At 40.8% G+C, this 23,477-nt stretch overlaps 1 protein-coding gene across 4 annotated transcripts in view; it reads left to right on the forward strand.

Moving 5' to 3' along the window:
• Nucleotides 1-10,936, forward strand: part of SLIT3 (slit guidance ligand 3) — a 1,039,834-nt gene extending 1,028,898 nt beyond the window's left edge. For all 4 annotated transcript variants that reach the window (XM_078653381.1, XM_078653382.1, XM_078653384.1 and 1 more), the window contains one exon: nt 9,566-10,936. In XM_078653381.1, the coding sequence (XP_078509507.1) occupies nt 9,566-9,807 (242 nt within the window). In that variant the 3' untranslated portion in view covers nt 9,808-10,936. The remainder of the gene's footprint in view (nt 1-9,565) is intronic.
• The last annotated feature ends 12,541 nt before the right edge of the window (nt 10,937-23,477 follow it).

Raw genomic sequence — 23,477 nt, forward strand, 5'->3', positions numbered from 1 at the left:
TTCCTGGCCTGTTGTTGTTACTAATTTACGATGGCGCCGGCAAGCTGCCAGCGCCATCGTAAAATAGTTACTAAATTAGCTTCAACAGGAAGCACGAATAGATAAAATCAAGCAGGCGCTCGTGCATCTGCTTTATTGTATCTAATCGAGCTTCCTGTTGAAGCTAATTTTGTGCCCTATTTGAAGCTTAAATTCCGTGACTCATTCATCCGCCCACAAAACAATCGTGAGCGTTGTCAAGGCTGGGCAGATGTAAAATCGGCTGTGATGCTGGACAGAGGCCTTTGCATCCTTGACTTTCACGAGCGCAATCCTCGTGCTGTTCCTGTGGCCTGGAGCTTCTATATCTTCATCTGCTGCTCTGATCGGTCTCTGCCCTTTTCTACACACAAGAGGCATGTGCACTCGCATGGAAGCCTCGTCCGTTTGGCCCCGCCCACACACTCGTGGTGTGCACCGTCTTCCCGCCATTTACCCACTATAGTAGCTTAAGCTCACTCAAGGGACCCCTGCACCCTTCGGCGCGATTGCATAGTAACACACACCTGGTCGCTGTAGACAACTCTCTGGCACTTTCGGCAGCTGTAGTGTAGTAAAAGCACTATACATTTACCCAATGAGGTAGCACTTACTGATTATCCAGTAGAAAGTACTCCAGTTGAGTAGAGGTATGGCACAAAACGGTGGCGTCTTCTTGAATAAATATGAAGGGCAGGGTTCTTTCTGGCACTGATCGGTCTCTGACCTTTTCTACACACAAGAGGCATCAGGGACAGAGAAATACCCTCTGCTCCCGGAGGGCCAGCGTGCTGGCATCAGCGCTTTCCTCCCGGGATATTGTGTTGCCGGGGAAGGCACTAAAGATGCCCCGCGGCGCCCATCCGGGCCAGTCTCTCGCTGCCTCTTATTCCCCGGACTGGCATCGCTACTTGTGCGTTTATTGTTCCAAAACGTGCACTTTAAAACAAGAGCATTCTTCGAATATCCCCGGATTGGGTGACGTACTACGCAAGCGCTGTATATTAAGGCACCTGCCACGGAGCTCTGCTCATCTGACTGTGCGCACTGAACCGCGATGGGTAGGCCCAGCCTTTCACCCACATGAGTACCGCATAATTAATGCACATAACACGTTGAAGTCCATCCACACCAAGCAACATTATTCCAGGCACGCAGCTTCCAGCCACATCCGATTTTATCAGATAACGGAACCGAGGTACAGGAAGGCCAAGTGATGCGTCCAGAATCCCAAATGTGGTCAGGAGGGACGCCAGTGTTTTTGGTAATTAGCCCTCCCTCATGCATGTGCAAACACAACACATAACTAGTCTCTGCCTCACACTGCTCCATAACCCAGTGAGGTGGCATTGGGCCTCCCAAATCAAACTAACTTGGGAGTATTGAAAGTACTGGAAAATTTACTCGAGGCCTGTCTCAGAGTCATGTTGTTATGTTTGAAAGCACCAGGGAACTCACTCCAGGCCTGTCTCAGAGTCATGTTGTTATGTTTGAAAGCACCAGGGAACTCACTCCAGGCCTGGCTCAGAGTCATGTTGTTATGTTTGAAAGCACCAGGGAACTCACTCCAGGCCTGGCTCAGAGTCATGTTGTTATGTTTGAAAGCACCAGGGAACTCACTCCAGGCCTGGCCAAGAGGCATGTGCACTCGCATGGAAGCCCCGCCCCAAATCCGCCGATCCGCAAAATCCGCAAAATCGGCGGATTTTGCGGATCCACGATCCGTGAATACGCAAATCCGCGAATCGTGGATCCGCAAAATCCGCCCATGCTTACTGACAACACACAGATTCTTCTAATCTGGGACAGTAATATCTTTAACGCCCAGAACAGATTTCAAGCGTGTTTGTCAATGGTATTTCAGTGGATGCACTGGAGTAATCTCCAGTGCAACACCAATTCGAATGAAAATCCTAGTTTTTTAATCTTTCCCACTTCTTGGGGCAGTGAATTTTAGCCTAGCTATGCTCCTCCTCCACAGTTCCTGCTTTCCTCACACTACTAAAAGATGGTTGTTTATGCCCTCATATCTTCTTGACTTGACTATGCCAGTGCCTTATACTAGGGTCTCCCATTATACCAACTTCAGAGACTCCAGTTGGTACAGAATGCTGCAGCCTGGCTTCCTTTAAATATTCCGGAAAACATTTCAACTCATGCTCTTCTCAAAGAATTACAAAGGCTGACAATTTGGGAGAGGGCGAAGTTCAAGAGACTGGCGTTGGCCCATAGAGCCTTTGATGGGCCACTTATTATCATCCAGCAATAACTCTTTGCTCTTGGGATGCACTGCTGGCTGTGGTGCCAAAAACCAAGAAAAAGAAATGGGGAAGTACCTCTTTCTCTGCTATGGCCACTTCTTTCTGGAGCCCTTTTCTTCTATACTTGCATGCTGCTAAAGATGAAGGTTTCCTTAAGCCTAGCCTAAAAACCTGGCTGTTTAACTGTGCCTTATAATTTATTTGTTGGAGCAGGGGTCATGAGCCTTTACCACTGGGGCATTCTGTAGAGTATCTTTGCGCTCTACAAATATTACTTGATTGATTAAGTGAAGTGGAATGGTTCAGGGTAGAGTAGAGTGGTGCAGGATAGAGTGCAGAGGTGTACAGTAGAGTAACATGGAGTGCAGTGGTGCGGAACAGATTAGCGTGTCATAGAGTGATGCAAAGTGTAGAGGCATAGAGTGCAGTAGAGTGGGGTAGAGTAGAGTGGTGCAGTGGTGTAAATCCTAGTAGCGTAGAGTAGAACAGAGTGACTAAGGGGGCAGAGGCACAGCATAGACTGCAGTGGCATGAAGGGCTGCAGAGTATAGTAGCGTAGAGTGCAACGGTGCCGAGTTTTTAGCGCAGAGTGCAGTGCTGTAGAGTGCAGTGCTGCAGAGTAGTTGATGTAGAGTGCAGTGGTGTAATGAGGTGCAGAGTACAGTGGCATGGATTGCAGTGGTGTGAGTGGTTAGCGTATGGTGCAGTGACAGTGGTGCAGAAACGGTGGCATAGAGTGCAGTGGTGCATAGTAGTTAACGTAGGGTGCAGTAGCATAGAGTGTTGGTGCAGAGTAGAATAGCTTAGAGAGAAATGGCTCAGAGTACAGTGGTGCAGAGTTGAACAGAGTGGCACAGCTTGCAGTGATGTAAAGTACAATAGCGCAGAGTGCAGTCGCGTAAAGTGTTGCAGAGTAGAGCATAGTGTCATAGAGTACAGTGGTACAGAGAAGATTGACATAGAGTGCAGTGAAATAGAGTGCATTAGTTTTGTGTAAAGTGGTGTATAGTGCATTGGCATAGAGTGGAGTGGTGCAGAGTGGAGTGGTGCAGAGTGGAGCCATGCAGAGCGGAGTGGTGCATGGTAGAGTACAGTGGCATAGAGTGCAAAGTAGATTGGATTGGCATATAGTGCAGTGGTGTAGAGTGGAGTGGTACAGCATAGAGTGCATTGATGTACAGTGCAGTAGCATGAGTGCAGCGATGCAGAGTAGAGTGGCATACAGTTGAGTGGCGCAGATTGGTGTAGAGTTCAGTGGCAAAGATTGCCTTGGTGCATAGTGGAGTACTGTGAGGCAGAGTGCATTGACATAGAGTAGAGTGATGTAGAGCACAGAGGAGTAGAGTGAAGTGAAACAGGGTGGAGTGGCATGGAGTGTTGTAGTGTGGAATGATGTAGAGTGGAGTGGTGTATGGTGGAAAACGCATAATGTGGTAGTTCACTGCTATTACAGACAACATATCCTCAATTGAAATGATAATTACATTGGCAAAGAATTAGTTTGACTGATAAAAGCATACAGCGCATAAAACGACAATGTGTGGAAATGTCATCACCCAGTTTATTGATTTGTTTTGATTGTATTAAAATATTTGTTTCCAATACACTTCAGAATTTCCACAAAATGTGCTTTATGTGTGCTTTTCTAATTCTGATATATTCTGAGATATCTGCACATTTCTTTTTCATACTTTTAAGATTTGTTGTATGCTAGAAAAAATATAACATCGTACAGCCTTTCTCAAGCACTCCCCCAGTAGCCAGCATGATTGTCACATAAATACTCTCACTGTAAAGTCAGAGAAAGAAAAGTAAACACCAAGCTCCTTGGAAGACAGAGCCTAACATTTGACCCCTGTCTTTTAATGTACAGCAAATGTGCGCTGATTATAGAAATCCAGTGTTGGTGGAAGAATACAGTAAAAATGGTTGGGGCAAGGGAAGGGATAAACTCAAGCTGGACAGCCTAAAACAAATCGAGCCAGGAAATAGAAAGCAAGTAAAAGTGAGTTACAAACCAGAAAGCCAATGGTAAGCAATGGGCAAAATAGTGAAGCGTTCCGAAAGTCTCCAAGATGTTGTTAGCAAACCAGACAGCTGTGCTGTCTGGTAGACCTCGATCTAAAAGGGGACATAGCACCACAGGGACCAGAGTCTTACTGTGGGCTGTATTTGTGAGTAGTGTCTGGCAAAATAGTTAAAGAAACTCCAAGTTATTCATTATGAACTCAAGTGAGGAAATGGGCCCCAGGTGAACGTCAGAAAAGTGTGATCCATATGTTATTTGTGTGTACTTCAGAGAAGTTAGGCTATGTGCATCAAATAATACTCTGTATAAATCCTAGTACATTAGGATATTCGGGAAACAGCCGTTACATCGCAACTTTTACAACACACTTCTATTACAACGCAACTTTTACAACGCTGGATCCATTACATCGCATGCCTTTACAACGCATGACATTACATAGCAGATGCTATTACAACGCATGCCATTACAACGTAAGTATAGGTAAGTATATAATTTTATTTTATATTTTATTTAACATTATTTAATTAATTTAATTAATATTAAAAATAAATAAATATATTAATTTATGTTTTTTATAATGGGTTTGGGTTTTGGGGTACAGGGGTATTTTTAGGTTTCAGGGTTGGGTTTGGGTTTTGGGGTACAGGGGTATTTTTAGGTTTCAGGGTTGGGTTTGGTTTTTGTGGTACAGGGGTATTTTTAAGTTTCAGGGTTGGGTTTGGGTTTTGGGGTACAGGGGTATTTTTAGGTTTCAGGGTTGGGTTTGGGTTTTGGGGTACAGGGGTATTTTTAGGTTTCAGGGCTGGGTTTGGGTTTTGGGGTACAGGGGTATTTTTAGGTTTCAGGGCTGGGTTTGGGTTTTGGGGTACAGGGGTATTTTTAGGTTTCAGGGTTGGGTTTGGGTTTTGGGGTACAGGGGTATTTTTAGGTTTCAGGGTTGGGTTTGAGTTTTGGGGTACAGGGGTATTTTTAGGTTTCAGGGTTGGGTTTGGTTTTTGGGGTACAGGGGTATTTTTAAGTTTCAGGGTTGGGTTTTGGGGTACAGGGGTATTTTTAGGTTTCAGGGTTGGGTTTGGGTTTTGGGGTACAGGGGTATTTTTAGGTTTCAGGGCTGGGTTTGGGTTTTGGGGTACAGGGGTATTTTTAGGTTTCAGGGCTGGGTTTGGGTTTTTGGGTACAGGGGTATTTTTAGGTTTCAGGGTTGGGTTTGGGTTTTGGGGTACAGGGGTATTTTTAGGTTTCAGGGTTGGGTTTGGGTTTTGAGGTACAGGGGTATTTTTAGGTTTCAGGGTTGGGTTTGGGTTTTGGGGTACAGGGGTATTTTTAAGTTTCAGGGTTGGGTTTGGGTTTTGGGGTACAGGGGTATTTTTAGGTTTCAGGGTTGGGTTTGGGTTTTGGGGTACAGGGGTATTTTTAGGTTTCAGGGCTGGGTTTGGGTTTTGGGGTACAGGGGTATTTTTAGGTTTCAGGGCTGGGTTTGGGTTTTGGGGTACAGGGGTATTTTTAGGTTTCAGGGCTGGGTTTGGGTTTTGGGGTACAGGGGTATTTTTAGGTTTCAGGGTTGGGTTTGGGTTTTGGGGTACAGGGGTATTTTTAGGTTTCAGGGTTGGGTTTGAGTTTTGGGGTACAGGGGTATTTTTAGGTTTCAGGGTTGGGTTTGGGTTTTGGGGTACAGGGGTATTTTTAGGGTTCAGGGCTGGGTTTGGGTTTTGGGGTACAGGGGTATTTTTAGGGTTCAGGGCTGGGTTTGGGTTTTGGGGTACAGGGTTTTTTTTTAGGGTTTAGTTTTAAAATACAATCTTTTATTTTAATTAACAAAATTAATTTTAATAATTTTATTATTTATTAAAAATAGTTCTTTATTAAAAGTTCTTTTAAAAATAAATTTAAAGTAATATATGTACTAAATAATTATTTAAAAATGTTTTAATTTATTTATTACATTAAATTTAAATTACTTACATTTAAAAAAAAAATAATATACTTACCTATACTTACATTGTAATGGCATGCGTTGTAATAGCATCTGCTATGTAATGTCATGCGTTGTAAAGGCATGCGATGTAATGGATCCTGCGTTGTAAAAAATGCGTTGTAACTGAATGCGTTGTAATATCTCGCGTTGTAACGTAATACATCCGGATATTCTTGTCGTTTTGCACCTCAAACACTGCCAAAAGCTTCAACAATCACACTCTCGAGCAGAGTGCCTAACCCATTATTTGTCACCCTTCGTGGCTGGATCTTGGTGATAAAGTTAGATATAGATGATAATACCTATGTATCAATATACAAAAATATAAATAATTAAACAATATAATATAGCACAAACTTGCCTTTTGGCTATGTTCACTTTATGGAAATACCATATACATACATTGAAGTATAAACCTAGCTCCCTAGAATTACTTTTTGGCCTCAAATCAGTACCAGCCTACCTTTTGAAGAGCATAGATTACCCATGATGCTTTGGCATTTGTAGCCATTGGAGTGTACAGAATTATGTGGCCTACATACATAAAATCTGTTCCACGCTTTACTCATTTGGGATCCCGGCAACTCCCATCATGTCCTCACAACACCCATTTTTTTTATAAAAGGGTGTTGACCTGCCATTGCAACTTTGGCAGCATGCTTGTATTTGTTCTTTTATTTATGTTGGAAATTTGATAGCATCAACATCACACCCAAGCCAGGAAACACCTTCATGTTAAATCACGTTCTAATTGCGGGCATTGTTTTCACTGCCAAATATAGTGTCTGTTCTTAAGTAGTGCTCATTTACAAAATGTAACTGAGGCCATGCCTTCTGCTTTTGGTGGCAGCACAGGTTTTGTTGTCACATTGTTCACACAAGCTTGGACTTCTAAAATTGACCTCTTAACAGGCCCTGATGAACAGTGGGTGTGCCTGCTAGACCTGAAATGCAGATGCACTGTTCGTTTCTTCATGATGCTAATCTGTGTTCTTCTCTGACTCAAATCATCTGCTCTATATTACTTAAGACAATAATTGTGTATTTAGAAGGGTCCATGGTAGTCTTTCCCTCTACACTACTCCTTGTAGCATCATTACTTTACCTTCATTATCTTAGACATTTGAACATCATTTCCTCAGCATCATGTTTTTTAGAGACAAACTTTCTTTTCAATCTTCTTGTGACGTACAAGGGGATCACGAAACAAAATCCCTATCTAGCTTCTTATACAGACACTTCCTGAAGTCAAAGCCCATGTAGGTAGTGTAGGTGGCCCATGTGGTCTCTGCCTATGCTCTTCTCCTCACTGTGAGCCACTGGTCTTTGTGCAAGGATGAATCTATACACAGTTGTGTTCTGCAACAGATGAATCCCATAGGCTGAGAATCTTCCCAAAGGAAGTACAACCTTAGTAACGTGACCTTGAACAAATACATAGCAACAAGAGATTGAGGCATTGTAATTTCAACTCCCAAAATAGTGTTGTAAACTCGCTCACTCGAAGTCCTGCCTCTCCAGTGTGCCAAGACCCTAGGTCTTCAGTCCTGACTGCCTATGAATACGTGACTCTCAAATTCACTAGCTACCTGCCCCCCACTTCTTAAACCAACCCATCACCTATGCAGTCACAAACATACCCTGTACGCAGACCGGAAAATACACAACTCATTCCATAGTGTGGGTGATACAAATCTCTTACAATAACACTAAAATCAATGTAATAGAAAACTGCACCCACAGTGTCCTATTGTCTAAATATATGGGTAATAGTGTCTGTATGTAGAGTCAAGTAGTTAATGTGTATCCGTGCATCACACAATTTGACACAATAAATGAGAACTTCAAATATTTCATCATGGTAATCGTATAGCAAAGTGGATCGCACCTGTGTGGAAGACAGGCCAGTGTATTTTGTTATTTTTGCAGTCTTATTTTGTGCAATCAAGGCACGAAAGGACATCAGATCTGTGTACAAGCAAGAATAGGATAATCAGAAGTAAAAATATGCATGTAAATATCGTATGGATTTTAAATAGAGCATACATAACAGAATGTGCCCAACGGAAGACAGTAAATGTAGTAGGAAAGGGCATAGGATTAGAGAAAGGAAACAGGAGTATATTATCTCTGTAAAGAGGCATCCATTTAGATGACATTCTGGAGGAATAGAGTTCCAAACTCTCATATCCTGATCATTATTGAGCCACAGGTCACTGTTTGTTTTTTAAATCTAAAGGGGCAGATTTATGAAGGCCTTGCGCCGCCGGTGCGTCATTTTTAACATGGGAAAAAGTGACGCACCGGCGGCGCAAGGCCTTCATAAATCTGCCCCAAAGTCTCCAGCCACACTTCCCTAATGCTGTGGAGAGAATGCTGCTCTCCCAACCTGGTCAGCTTCTGAACAAGACAGTGAGGGGAGTGTGAGTACTGGCTCTTTTAAACCAGGTAATTACAGAGATGCCTCGGTTACACAGGGAGTTAATGAAGAGAGGATATGTCTGAGGGTGATATTGTCAAACCAAAATGATCCTTAACCAACAGGCGGCAGCAATTAGTGGCAGGAACTATACCAAGGTGATGCCCAAGAGCATTCCCACAAACTGGTGTAGTCAAGACTGGGGCCTGAGTCGTGGTCTTGAAGTTAGATGGTGAAGTTAGATTTTTTGTATGACCTTCAGTGCGCCAGTATTTGCTGCTTATGCTTGGCATGTTGCCAGTATAAAGTAGTCTGTGATTTAGAATAAAACAGCAACATATAGCAGGGCTTACTAAATTATGCAGTAAGAAAAGGCAAATTATGCGGGCACATTTTTTGATAGTATTATTTCATTATTTTGTAATTTTTCCACATGGTAAAACTGTTTGGGCAAATATTTTACCTCATTAGTACTAGTGTAACTACCAAACGCAGAAATAAGTGACTGAAAGTTGACCAGTTAACCGTTGTGAAGGGCCTTCCACTGTATGGGAAGATATGTCGCTGCGTTTTTAATACGATTTGATCCGTTTGAGCTATAAAACAACTTTCATTTTGTTAAAATCCGAAGATTATGCAACAGGTGATGGATTATGTGGCAAATGCGACAATTCCATAATTATGTGAAAAAGCTACAGCCGCAGAATCACTTAATTCCTGTGGCCCTGGTTATAGGCCAGTATAGCTAAACACAACAAGCGCACTCTAAAATGGCTCATTTTCAATAATATCTTTGTATTGTCGTTCACAGAAAATATTATTTCTTTAATACGTTTTATTTGCTTTCACCCACTGTGTAGCAGAGGATCTTTGCCAAGGTGAAGTCATCCGCGAAATCATCCGCAAGCAGCAAGGATACACCTCCTGTGCAACAACATCCAAGGTGCCGCGGATGGAATGCCGGGGCAGCTGCAGCAACGACCAGTGCTGTACGCCTGTAAGGAGCAAGCGGCGGAAATACATGTTTCAATGCCTGGACGGCTCCTCCTTTACAGAAGAACTGGAAAGATTTGTGGAATGTGGCTGCTCAAAATGCTTATAATCATTCTGCTACCAACCATAACTTCAAGAAGCTCCAGAGTACTCACAGTATCAATATGGGACCTGTTTTCTTTCAGAGCGAAGAGCAAGAAGATAAGAATATTAAGTATATTGTAAAATAAACAAAAAATAGAACCTATTTTTATTATGGAAAGTGACTATTTTCATCTTTTATTATATAAAGTATCACACCGTTTGGGTATATGTATCATATAGTGAGTTATTTTTACCGTGAACATTTTTTAACAGTTGTAAAAATAATAATTAAAAAAATATAATAAATTGCATCCCTCTCAAGGTCTAGATTCTGAAAACTTAGATGTGCTTTGAGGCCCTTAGGGACAACCCCAAAATGAGATTTCCTAATTTTGGGTAGGAAATATGGCACCTTAATCATTAGTCATTGGCTGTACTTCTCTTTGGAGGAGAAGGTGGCTTGAGTTGATACACTAAGCTTGTAGAAGGCAAGAGCAGTCAACAATCCCTGTTCTCCACATCTGCATTCCAATGGGCCCATCTCACAAGCCTCTGTGACTTCTGGTCTCCCACAAGCAACAGCATTAGTCTGGCACCTAAAGCTGAGTTGTCCTTCATAAGGTACTCCCAAGACATGCTGTTTGTCAGCAGAATGCGTCCAAAGGGGCTTTAGGTTAAATGTTTATGCTCCCATGATAGTTTATTGTGAATTCAAAGAAACATCCCAGATATCTCTACAGAGACATGATTGTTCCTTTCTTTACTTTTTTATTTTTTATTAAATTGTCATTATACTATTTGATATATTTTGTTACCACCCATCTTTTAAAATTGCCAAACATGCTTAAAATGGCCTACAGAACGGTCACACTAAGAACAGTATCCTCCATTGTAACATCAAACGGACTAATTATGATTTCTATTGTGCTCTGCTCAGTAGCTTTTACTCATTACTGTGAAATCAAAATGTGCAATTTAAAAAAAAATCTCCAATACATATTTTGTAAAAGAAGAACCCTAAAACCAATGAAAATATATCGTCAAGTTGTTGGCCAGCCATTGAATTGGAAGGCAATGTTGTTTCGAATTATGTGAAGGACAAAGTTTGTGTGATTCCTCTCAATAGAAAAAGAATTTGCGTAAACACTCATAAACCGGTTTTGTGTTTTTTCACTGCTAATGGGTAAAATGACCAGTAGCGAGGGGCGGATTGATTTGAGGCTGTTTTATGTCTGATTCCTGGAGTCTGAAAATGTATATCCCGTTTCTGAATGAGAATGCACAGTACTGCTATAAGCTTGTTTCAATTCACTATGATCCAATGTGAAATTCTTGATTCACGTGCCCTAGTTTACCTGCAACAAATGTCAAATGATACGTTTTATAATTGTGTTTATTTGTGGAGTGTAGGTTATCCTGGTCACTTTAAAACTCAGTTTTTACTGACTACAGAGATTTGTTACAATTGAGGTCTCAAAGTAAGGGGCTTATTTATAAGCCCCTTGTGCCGCTGGTGAGTTACTTTTTGTGATGCACTGGTGGCACATCTTGCTGCCCCATATTTACAGGGACATGTAAAGCCACCCTGCTTGACTTTTCGTGTCCTTGTAAATACAGCACCTTTACATGCAGTACTTTGCATGAAAGGGGCATGCCATGGGTGTTCCCATGCAACACCAATGGCTTCTGCCACATTCCCAGATTTACGAAAAATCGTAAACTTGGAAATGCATCAGAATTCTACACCTCCCCATGGGAGGCGTAGGGAGGCACAACAAGGAGACATTTTTCATTTCTCCTCGATTTTTCCTCTTTCTATGCTTGCTGCATTCTGCGGCACGCATAGAAAGAGGAAATCACCTCTCCTGATTGTTTTTGTGCAGTGTCCCTTCTTGCACAAAAACAATCATCCCTGCAATGCAGGCACCCTTGCACCATTGTGCGAGGGTGCCTGCATCGGTGCATGGCAGCTCATTGTGCGCCAGTGAAGGGGAGAGCAAAGGGATCCGTCATATCGTTGTAGATATGACGCATACCTTTGCTTCGAAAGTAATGCAGCGCCGCACAGCCTAATGGCTTGTGGCATCGCGCTGCATTACTTTGTTGTAGATATGGCCCATAATTCATATTGCAGTGCCAATAGATTCCTCCAAGAGCATACACTTGTCTGCCTAGTCCTTCTCCTTATGTCGTGTCCCATGTAGAGCTGATAACATTTGTTTACGTCTCTTAAAGCCAAGTTGACTACAAATCTCTTCCTCGTTATTATTAAAAAATTTCAAAAGTTGGTGACGCCATGTTTTTTGCTGCATTTGATGCCTTCAGAGAGCAGAACTTTGAGAAGATATGTAATTGAAAACTGTAATTATATATCCACCATTTGGGCAATGACATATATCCAATGGACAGGAAATGCGAATTATGAATGTCATAGTGGATTCTTTTTTTAAATATGGCTCTTGTGCATGTTGTATTTAAAAGAAAATGAAAAAGATTGCAGAATGTATTAGGCTACTGTATCATAAATGTGAGATTAGTAAAGCCAAATAGGATCTCCTTTATTTCCTGAAATCAGCCTCCTTGTGTCTTGCAAAGCCACTTCTCACTCGATAGTGACTGGTCAGTCAAGTATGGAGACACACAGAGCTTGATTGTTTTTTGTACAATATGTGCCTATGGCCACCAGTTATAATAGATGGGACTCCATGATCATTATGAGTGGCCTGGTGGGAAACAGCTATTTATCTGTATCATGAAAAAACAATACCCCAGGGTTCCCTATTCATTAGGTCCAATAAATAGCTACTATCTCAAGTTTTCATCATCCAAATGGAGAATAACATGCATATTCTGGAGCTTTCTGAACCAAAATCGGCATGTACCTGGATTTATTTGGCATCTTCCCGTGTACGTTTTGCCAGTACTTGTGCAAACGATCCTGCGCTAGCACATGTTTGTGCAAGGATCGGAAATAATCTGCCACTCATAATGAATGCCTAATAGTGAGTTCTGGCTTTGTTGGTCTGCACAAGCATTTCATTTTTCAACAAGGATATAGCATAGATGTTGCTATGAGATGTTCCATTTTGGTACTCTCCAACTAACTTCAACATTTAGTGAACTCAAAGTATCTGAATAGTGAGGACATACCCATTCTGGATTTCTTTGAGGTCTCTGAGCATTGACACATACTATTATTCCTGTACAGACATCCAGTCAGCCTTGTCGCGTTGTTACCACACGCTCTCTTTAGCATGCATGTCATTACCCTTTTTGTGTCTTACCGACCCTCCTTCTCACAAGCTAAGAACTTTACAGGTGTTAATGACATTAATATTTTAATTTGTAATGGTCTATTTTTGTATTATGTTCTCTGTCATCTCTCCCGGTATAGCATTAACAATTATGTCTACTATTTCTACTGTAAAGAGAAAAACTATTCAGTTTGTTTGTTGGTTTATAGTATAGAAACGGGCACTAACAAAATGTAACATCTTATTAATTGCCAGCTTATTTATTTTACTTTTTATCCATAGCTTTGTTGTAGGCCCCGTCACCTGCTCATGTGCTAGAAATGTTCTCCCATTTGTACAAAAGCATAGAAATCCCCCAAACAATGGGTGTCTGCTCTACATTTTGAATAACTGACTTTGAGTGAATTGGTATGATATGGTGAATTAATACAGCCAGACTTAAACTATCCACAAACACTTTGGTACAAGAATTCATACCTACATTCTTGAACTATGTCTGATTTATTCGCCATTTACTGAAACACTGCTAAACCAAAATGTACCTTGAGCTTAGTCCATTGGTAGGAGAGGAGCATGTTAAGTAACTGGAGTCAACATCCCACATCAATAAATGGCATCAAAAAAATATTACTATCTAAGAATACTTGCGAGGTATTTGGTGACAGAGGTGATACCACAAGTCCTGTTTGAGTAGTAAAAACTGCTGGCATAATGCTGGCCTTTACTTACACACCAATTATAATAATCATACATCATATGAGCTAACAGTCCAGCAGACCAGGATTTACTCTAGAAAAGCCATATGGGTAAAGCACTATTCAGACAGATACCCAAAGTAGTGTTAGAGCTACACAAATGTTCTATAATATTACAGAACGAAATGGTGATGTTGTTCATGATTTGGGCATAGATGTCTACAGCGAAGAGTTTAGTATTTCACAAGGAAATCCCACCAGCTATGTATGTGAATGTGCCATGCTCTTACACCATGCTATCCCATATTCCAAAGCCCTGGAAAGTTGGTGAGACAAACATTTATACTGCTAATGGAGATCAAATTTCCGAGTGTACCCATGCATTTTCTATTTGCTTATCTTTGCTCCAACGCCACAAAGGGAGAATCTGTACTGAATCTGTAAACAGTTCTTAGAACTTTGGCTTCCATGAATACTTGCATCTTCTACTTATGTTAAATGTGCCTCCCTGAACATTTATAAAGGCCATCTTCTGCTGTGGTACCAGGCTCAAACACGGCCCTTCTTACCTAAATCTGCTAGTACCCCAGTTAAGAAAGCGTTAGAGAAAAGCCTAAATGGAAATTTATATTTACTCATGATCCATGCTGTGCTTACCATCAAACTTTCTGCACCAACGAAAGGCAATAGATGTTAACCAGCTTTGAGCTGAATCCCTATACCAAGCAATGAAACACAGCACAAAAGTGATTGTGGGGCATGCAAACCGCAACATTCTGCCGATTTGCTGTGTTAGAGTTGATGTGTTTCTGTCTGTCCTATTTTACTTGTACAAATACAGTGAAAGGAAGTAACATGTCCTGTTTTATTAGCCAAACGACAACAAGGGTCAATTGAGACAATATGTTATGAATCTAAGATCCACGTTGTGAACAAGGGCAGGAAGTTCTTAGAATCTTCTCATTTTGCATTATTAATTTGTACATTATTCCCAGGAAAATCTAAAGGCGACTACACCTCTCTTCGCCTACCCATGCTCAGTTCACTTCTCACAACTCTGAGATATTAAGGTACCTGCATATTACGTAGTCATATCAGTGCCAAATGTGCCATAAACGCAATCGATTAATTATTAAAAATAGACAAAGTCTGGCAGAAGCAATCTAATAATCTAGTCAATGAAAACCAAAGACATTGATGCTCCTACACACTGCTACCACTGACTGCACACCAAAAACATGCAGCTTCCATGCTGGTTCCAGGACAACCGATTGTGCCTAAACGTAGTCCACCCATTCATGAAAAGTGAGAATCCCTCCAGCATCACTTCAATTTGAATACTTTATAAATGAATAAACCGCTTCAGATTGCAATATCAGCATGCTGCATCTTGCAGTGCACATTGTGCTGTAATGGCCTGCACTATAGCAAACAATTTGCTCTAGCTTTAAGCTGCTTCATTTTTATAAATTAAAATTTTTGAGGATTTTATCCCTCTGCTACTGCCAAAATTGGCTTTTTATTAACATATATTGTTCTCGGCTAGACAGGGTGTTGCGCTTTCCTCAATCTAGGACCTTCTGAAGTAAGTAGCCTTCCTCCAGTTATTCGAGTCCCATTGTAAGCATCAAATTCTCCTTTAGTGTACCTCCATGGTCAGAATATTTATACTTTGTAAGTATCATTTGTGTACATTTATTGTGCCTTAATCCTTCAGACACCAGGTTGCTCAAAGAGCACTCTTTTAATTAGAATTGTGTGCCTTCAAATGCATTTTCACCAGACATTGCCCTATGGATAAATCATTTCATACTCTTATCAACAATCCTGCTTATTCACCTTTTTAATATGAATACTGCACACGGACTCTAAGGAAGTTTAACCAATATATTTCATCCAACAAGTTGGGTACCTCGTTCAAATCAAAACTTTGGGCCCAAAACTTTCTCAAATGTGAACTGGCCTTATAAGTCCATAGTTAAACCAAAGTAAAATGATTCACATGTGCCTTCCCAGGCTCATATTGTTTTCCTAACCATGAGCAAACATTCACAGGGTTTGAAAAGCCCCCTTCCCATCTGTACAGCAGACGGAGCATGGTGGTGGTGCTGTATTTGTGCATCAACCAAGTTAATATGCGTGTAGACCTACAGGCTTCATGCCCAAAGACGATGGCAGTCGAGACATTCGGAAAATGGTCGGGATAACATATGACCAATGTAGGTTCCAAAATATTTAAAAACCAGAAAAGGAATATGTTTTCTAATGCAATAAAAAGGCTGGTGATTTATAGTCTAAGTTGAGGAATCACAGTTTACACATTTTTGGTATGACTATTTTCAGTTGCCTTTAAAGTCTGATGCTGTAGAAAAACAACATGGCTGTGATGAAATAGAATCAGGCCCTTGTGGGGCATTTCACTGAAAGGAAAGGTAGGGTACAGCTCAAAAGGTGTCTGTAGTGGAAGCCCAGCTGTGCTCCTGGCTCTGACATAACTTGCTCTTGCAAAGAAAAATCAGCAATGCTTTCTCTGGGTGCCCTTTGGCCGCTTCCTCTCCACTCTAGTTCTCTGCATGCGTAATGTCATAATGTCACCTTGGACAAATCAACAAAGAGCAGTCTTAGTTATCAATGCAAAATGCTTGTCTTTTGGCGCAATACCAAACGTCAACATAGTTTCAGCCTCTCACCATGGGTCAAAAGTACAGATCATCATTGGGCAGATTGCACAAGTGCTATCGAAGTCCAACAGAGCAGAGGATTTATCAGGTAATTTAGCTCATGTTGCTTAAATTAAGCTGTGATAGTGGTATTTTGCTGAGTAGGCTACTTTAGAGAATACTATTCCCTTTCAAAGGAGCTCTTCTGCTTTTGCAACTCTTAACTTTTCCTCTGCTTGTTTCACTTTAAATTTGAACGCCCAGCGTACAGACAATCTAACACTACTACACTAATACAACACTACCAAAGAAGTACATTATTGGCATCAGCAGTAGAACAAAGCCGGGTAACATGGACACGGTTTTCCTAATTCCATAAAAAATATCTCTCTCAGTCAAAATGTATTACAGACATCGCTTGATTCAATCTATATATAACTACAGACAATGATTATTATATAATCTTCAGTTCCTCGAGCTTGGATAATTTCATTTTTACCATTTATTTCAGAACATGTTAATATCTTTTCACAGATAAAAAAATACAAAGATCATGATATTTAATGAACGATTCATACTTCGAAAAACAGCACTCCTCTAGCCTTCTGTTTTCACTATTCGAAAAAAAATATAAAGGAAATCATGACACAAAAAGAAACCTTCATACAGAAACAATGGTAGATGTTATCAAAGAAAGTGTGTGTTTTATTTACTGACAATTGACAGTAGAATATGATAACTTAGCAAAACGCCTTTATTATACAAAAAAACCTATCAACACTATTCTAATGACTTGTCATTAACAGGTATAAATATGTGAAGATGGTATGCCATTATCTAACAGGTGCACTATTTGTTATGTAAATGAGGAGTTTCCAAAGTATAGTACTAAGTTACGCCTAGTATGTGACTAACTGTGCCCCGAACCTACTAGTTTTTCAGATACTCCGACATGCCAGACTGATTCTAAGTTATGTTGGTTAGCTAGTGACCCCATCTTCTCCTCACCTCTCATTTTTCCCTTGTGTAAAAGTTCTTGATTGTTTAAGACAGTAATTTAACAAGACACTTCCAATACACTTACATGTAACAAAACCACAAGAACTATGCCTAAATGCAAGATTTTCTTGTGTTTCGAACATAAAACTATTGTTTAAAATGTTCCTTGGACACTCCTGTGACTTCTAAATGTCCATTCATGAAGTTTCTTCGTGATAGTAGTCATCTATCTTTGGAAGTAACCATCATGAGCAGACTTGCCATAGCTGTGTTTTGTCTATTTCTAGCTCATCCATTAACCTTTGGTTTGCAATAATGACCAATTTGTGTCATACATATCATCTCCAGGTGGCCGGCAGCGATTTCCTGTATGAAATTATTGGTACTGTTGTAGCACGTCTTGTTACATGATCACTTGTGAAAAGAAAATGGAAGTTTACATGTGGTCCACCCTGTATGAATAAGACTCTTCAGGAGCTCAATGGCCATTCAAGCTCATCTACTAGGTGGTTGCTCCTGGGATTTACTCAACTTGTGTAAGGCACGCAGGAGTTTCATACTTATGCTCCCAGGAAAGCAGTATCAAATACTACTGCCAAGCCTTACAGTAAGTATCTTCGGATACATTTCTTATCTGCTTTAAAATGACCAATTAGCCTGAATATAAACATAGAAAGGATAAAGCCATCATAAATGAGAAGTTTTAACATTAACACAAATGAGAAAATAAACATATGATTTCTCATTAAATGTAAGTCGCATTAGTAGCTGCCAAACAAAAGGATCTATCTGATTTATACCACTCAACATAAATAGTATGCTTTCATTTCTTTACTAGTGTATACGATGAAAAAGAAATTTAGAAAAAACTGGCCTCAGCCAAACCTTCAGTCATGCGTTGATTTGTCCTAGTGTTTTTTTTTCCAGATATAGTGTGATAGTTAGAAAAGTCATTTAAATTGATTATGATAGCTGCAGGTGCTAGAGAATGTTTTTCAGGCAAACAAAGCAATCAAAATCTTCCCTCATACACGCTATTTCAAAAGAATGGTATTTCATTGCAGAATGGCTTTGAAGAAGACACTCAAAGATCCTCCAATAATGATTACACCACAGCTGGTCCACTTTAACAAGAGGAGACAGAATTTACCTTTCACCCCTGTGTCCTTACACACATCTCCAATTCAACCAACTCAACCCTCTGCAGAATTATTATCCTATGGTGCAAATGTCCTCTGTAGAGATTCCTGAAATAGTTTACTTATAGGTCAGAAAAACTGTAAGGAAAATAGTCTAATATTACGTACCATTTACGTTGAGCTATAGAGCCCATGAGTGATGAGCCAGTGAAAAACAAAATAACATGGTATAATTTTTCATAGAAACTCAAAGGTAAATTGATTATCTGGCACACAGTGAATGGCTTACAGGGGTTTAGACATAAAACCATAGACCAAATGCACTCGTAAATAGGGCTCACTGATTTCTACGATATTCCAATAACATTTATGTACTGGTACTCTTAGATGTGTAGAAAACACAAAATGTAGATTTAATGTACCTTTTATTAAAATTTGTATGGCACATGTACCTCATTTGTTTGGATGCACAGTGCTCTTGTTAGCAGGAGGTGTGATTCTGAATAGGTAAATGGAAGTTTCAGGGGTGGTACCGTTTTATCTGAACTGTTGAACAATAGTTTTTAGCATTTGTGTTGCGCTTAGAGCTGATTCTTATAGGCTTCAGGAAGGGAAGCCTGAGTGGCTTAATATTGTATTAGTGGCTTTAAGCGTGCTTTGTGTCCAAGTGAGTGCGTGCTAGGAAAATGGCAATTCTTCTGTGAACCAGATCTGTAAGACAAACAAATCACTTTTATTTCGACTGCTTAAGATTGTGTGTGTCCTCTTTAACTTAATCTATACAGACGTATTAGGTGACTAAGTAGGGGAAGGTGTATAACGCTTCTCCAGTTTCTTTAGAGCCACTTTGAAATGAATGGACACCGAAGTAGATTACATGTTTGCTTCTTTTTATGGGTTAAACACCAGAGCTTTCACATACAGACAAATCTTTCCCCCTCTGTCACCATTTGCGAGATGAACTCCAGTCATGCATTGCTCACCTGATGCCTCAATTTAATAAGGTGATTTAAAAAACAAATGAGTTCAAGCTAGCTTTGCCATTCGCCGTTAGAAAATGTATCCATTGTCAGTATACTACACTCCCCTGGCAATAGTGATGAGGATGATGACACCAGTGCCGCATAGATCCGATTATTGGATAAAGCTGCAGCTTGCACTTATCTATAACAACTATTGTGATATTACAGTGTCCACTTGCGAAAATTAAGTTTAGATCACTTAATCTGATGCAAAAGTGTACTTGTGCAGACATTTGCAGTAGTATTTTTTTTGTGCATAAAAACGACTCTTGAAACCATCAACATCATTTTTGGCAGGACATTTGTCCACACAGTCCTTTTGCAGTGTTGCACTGCAGGAGCTCCAAACAATATGTATCACTGGTAAAGACAATGCTGCCATGTCGATGGACTGAAAGAGCAAAGGCAGTCATAAACTTAAGCACAAGACACTCTGTGACCTATACGTGATGTCACCAACAAAATAGTTCCGGATTTGTGATGTGCCTTGTGAGCAGAACCAAGAATGGCCATTTCTAAGTGCTCTAGGGGACATTTTAATGCATTAAAAAGTATGGGAACATCCTAATGTCAGAGCAATTTTATCCCTTGCTTTATTACAGTCTTGTGTTTAAAGGATACACTAACAAGAGGCTCTCATACTAGTTCAGTTTTGAAGTATTTTAATATTAATCACAAAGAACGTAGGAATCATATGTTGTATTTTAATTGTTGGCTTCATTCTCACTCATAGATTTAAAACCGTGACTACAGCGTACTATTATATAATATCAATTTTCCCATAAAATGTTTTTGTACAGACCGCAAAACATATTTTGCTAAATGTTAAACAAAAGAAAAAACATAAACAATCAGAAATTGTTGTTATGGTGTCCTGCGTGCTTCTGGGATGCTCTGCTAATTTCTTACATGACAGTGGATCCTTTTGCAATGATGTGATGTGTTTTGCTAAATGTTTTTTTTTTTTTTTACAAAGAACGTATATGAAGAGACCACAAGCCAGCAGTAGCAACGTGTCATGTTCTGTTTAGTGGTGTGAAATGATGTGTTTTATTAACAGACTGTATCATATTGTGTCGTGAATTAAAATAAATATTGTTATAGATGACTTAAACCAACGGTGTGTGATTTCTTTGCATTCAAATCAGTGCTTTAAATTTTCTTCCCTGGAGAGGCAGAACTTCTTCACAGACACGACAAGTGCCAGTACTGAAATGGGCCCAGCAGCGAGGATCTCAAACTACAACTCAACCCAGCGGCTCCAAGAAATGTTCTGTGCTTCCTCCCCCACACCAAGCTGAACTACACATTTTCTAGGATGTGGTGTTAAGGTCACAGTTGCCTACTTTGGAATTGGGGAATCAGAGGGGTCTAAGAGTCTGCAGCAACCAGCCAATCTTAGAGCAGTTTATTCATTGACCACTACAGTGCCTCTCCAATATCGGCTTTGACCCAGGTCTACCCGCAATAACCACTTCCATAGTCTGATTATGTTAGTTGGGGAAGGCCATGGGACATGTAGGCTGTTGGGGAAGATGGGGAGCAGCACAGACCACTGACACCAGGTTTGTGTGAAAAAGGCCACTTTATTGAAAGAGGTGAACATAACAAAACAACCTAGGCTATCTGAGTTAAGCTACCCCTAAAATCTCCCTCCCCTCACAACAAGTTAATATAGTAATAACCTGCTGAAATTCAACTGTGACCCTTGAACTCCTCAACCCTTATACTACAACTAATATCTCCTACTCAACTAAACTTCCTACAGAACCTTTAACTTCCTGGCTCATCCAGAAATGAACTTATCTACCTGGTTCCATTCAATCTGAATTGCTGCTGTCATGAAGAATAAACTTTGATAAACAATGACAACTTCTCTGCCAACTGCCAGCCAATACCAACTTCGGTTTTAGAAGGTATTACCGCGTAACAATGAAGGAGAGATTCTGAAAAGTCCAACATCCTCCTAACATAAGTCTGTGTGTTCTTTCCTACCTATGCCAACCTCCTTACTAAGAAATGCATCTCCTTATTGAGCTTTCTCCTGGCTTTGTCGATAGCTGCCAGGCGATGTGCCCCTTACCAAACTCTCCTAGGTATAAACTCTGTCCAAAGAACAAGACAACCTACCCCTCTGCTGATCTCCTTCAAGTCCTCTTTCATGTCTTTCATCAAGGTTAACTTTTTCTGCATCACTAAGTCGTTCATGCCTAGATGTAGCAGCAACATAACTGGGGACCTACTTCCTACCAACGAGTTCTTAAAACCTGGTATTAACTCTCTTCATCTCATTCCCCCTTTTCCATGCCAAGAAATAGTGTACATGCCAAAATTAAAACCCAAGTTCAATCTGTATATAGTGAACTTGGCTTGTTGTTCAGCACACTTTACAAAGAAGTGTCCCACAATCCAGAAATTCAAATCCACCGTCAAGGAACTGGGAACAGAACTAACCGGAAAACAGAAACAAAATGCACATGTCTTAGCAACTTCCTTTCTCTTCTCTAACATAATGTTCAAGACAGTTATATGACCAACGTACCTAACACATTATCATTTCCCAACTCCAACCCTGCCTACCCACTTCTGTGGCAAAACCACTCCGATAAGACTCTGTCCCGAAACCCCGAGCATCTAAACCAATGCGCACCAGTGCCTTACACAATATCACCAACAGCTGAAAGGCAGAAACTGGCTTACCACCCAAGCACTGAAAAACGTACCCCCCCCCCCTTGAACAACCCGAAGTTTAAGAGCCAAATCCCCATCGTACCTGGCAAAACGTGGCCCCATGGTATGTATGTAGCAGAACACTCTTACCATGACCCCTTTGATCAGTCTTAGACTTGTAAATCCAAATCCTTATGTCTTCCTTGCCCCACGGGAAACATCCTTTACAACGCAACTTTTACCACGCAGTGCTTTTACGACGCAACTTTTACAACGAAACCCATTACAATGCATTGCGCTGGGGGGCGCTCTAGGATAGGGAATAGGTTTAATTTACTATCCAACACCTTCCCTACTATCCACGGGGACTGGAGTTGGAATAGTAAATTAAACTATTTACTATCCAGCGCCCCAAAGCACTATGCGTTGTAAAGGCATGCGTTGTAAAAACAGCGTTGTAAAGGCATGCAATGTAAAAGCATGCGTTGTAATGTCATACATCCTTGCCCCACTAACCACCTCCCGAAGTATACCCTGATTAATCACCAAAATCGCAGACACTGAACAAGCCAAAAAACATCCACAACATAAGTGTGGAATATAATACCGCCTCACTGTCTGTGCTGCAAATACTCGGCAGCACCGTGAACACTTCACAACAGATGCTCAAAGTCAACGGCCTCCTCTTAGGACCCAACTCACCCTTTTTTCTGGACCACCCATCCAGCATACTCTTACCAAGCCCATCTGCGGAAGGGTCATAACAATTTCCCCATAAATGCCATGACCACTAATTTTCAAGAAATTGTCACCCTGGACTGCCCTTTTACAACATCAAGTTGTAGGCAGACAAAGACCCTCAACAACTATAATAGTTGTGCCTCTCTCACTGACTATCTGTTAACAAACTGCCCCACTGACATATTGTCTATCCTAAACAGAACCTTCTTGTGCACTAAGGATTCTCCCCACAGTGTCACTGGTACTAGCAAGGGGAAGAATTCCCCAAAACGCAATGCTCCGGGCACCATGTTTCTATGATTGTGACCCTGCCAGTATAGGCCAAACCCGAAGCCTCCCGAAGCATCTGAAAATGTTTGTATGCCCCAGTCCACTTTTGTCAAAGATGCTAGGGAAAAAACACACTGCATCCTCAGGTCCTTCTTAACCCCCGCTGACAATGTCATATCATCGTGCGACAAAGGTAGCCCCAAAAGAACTAACCCCATCCTCCTACAGAAGGTCCTACCCACTAT

The sequence above is a fragment of the Lissotriton helveticus genome, chromosome 7, assembly GCF_964261635.1.
Source record: "Lissotriton helveticus chromosome 7, aLisHel1.1, whole genome shotgun sequence".
Taxonomy (NCBI): domain Eukaryota; kingdom Metazoa; phylum Chordata; class Amphibia; order Caudata; family Salamandridae; genus Lissotriton; species Lissotriton helveticus.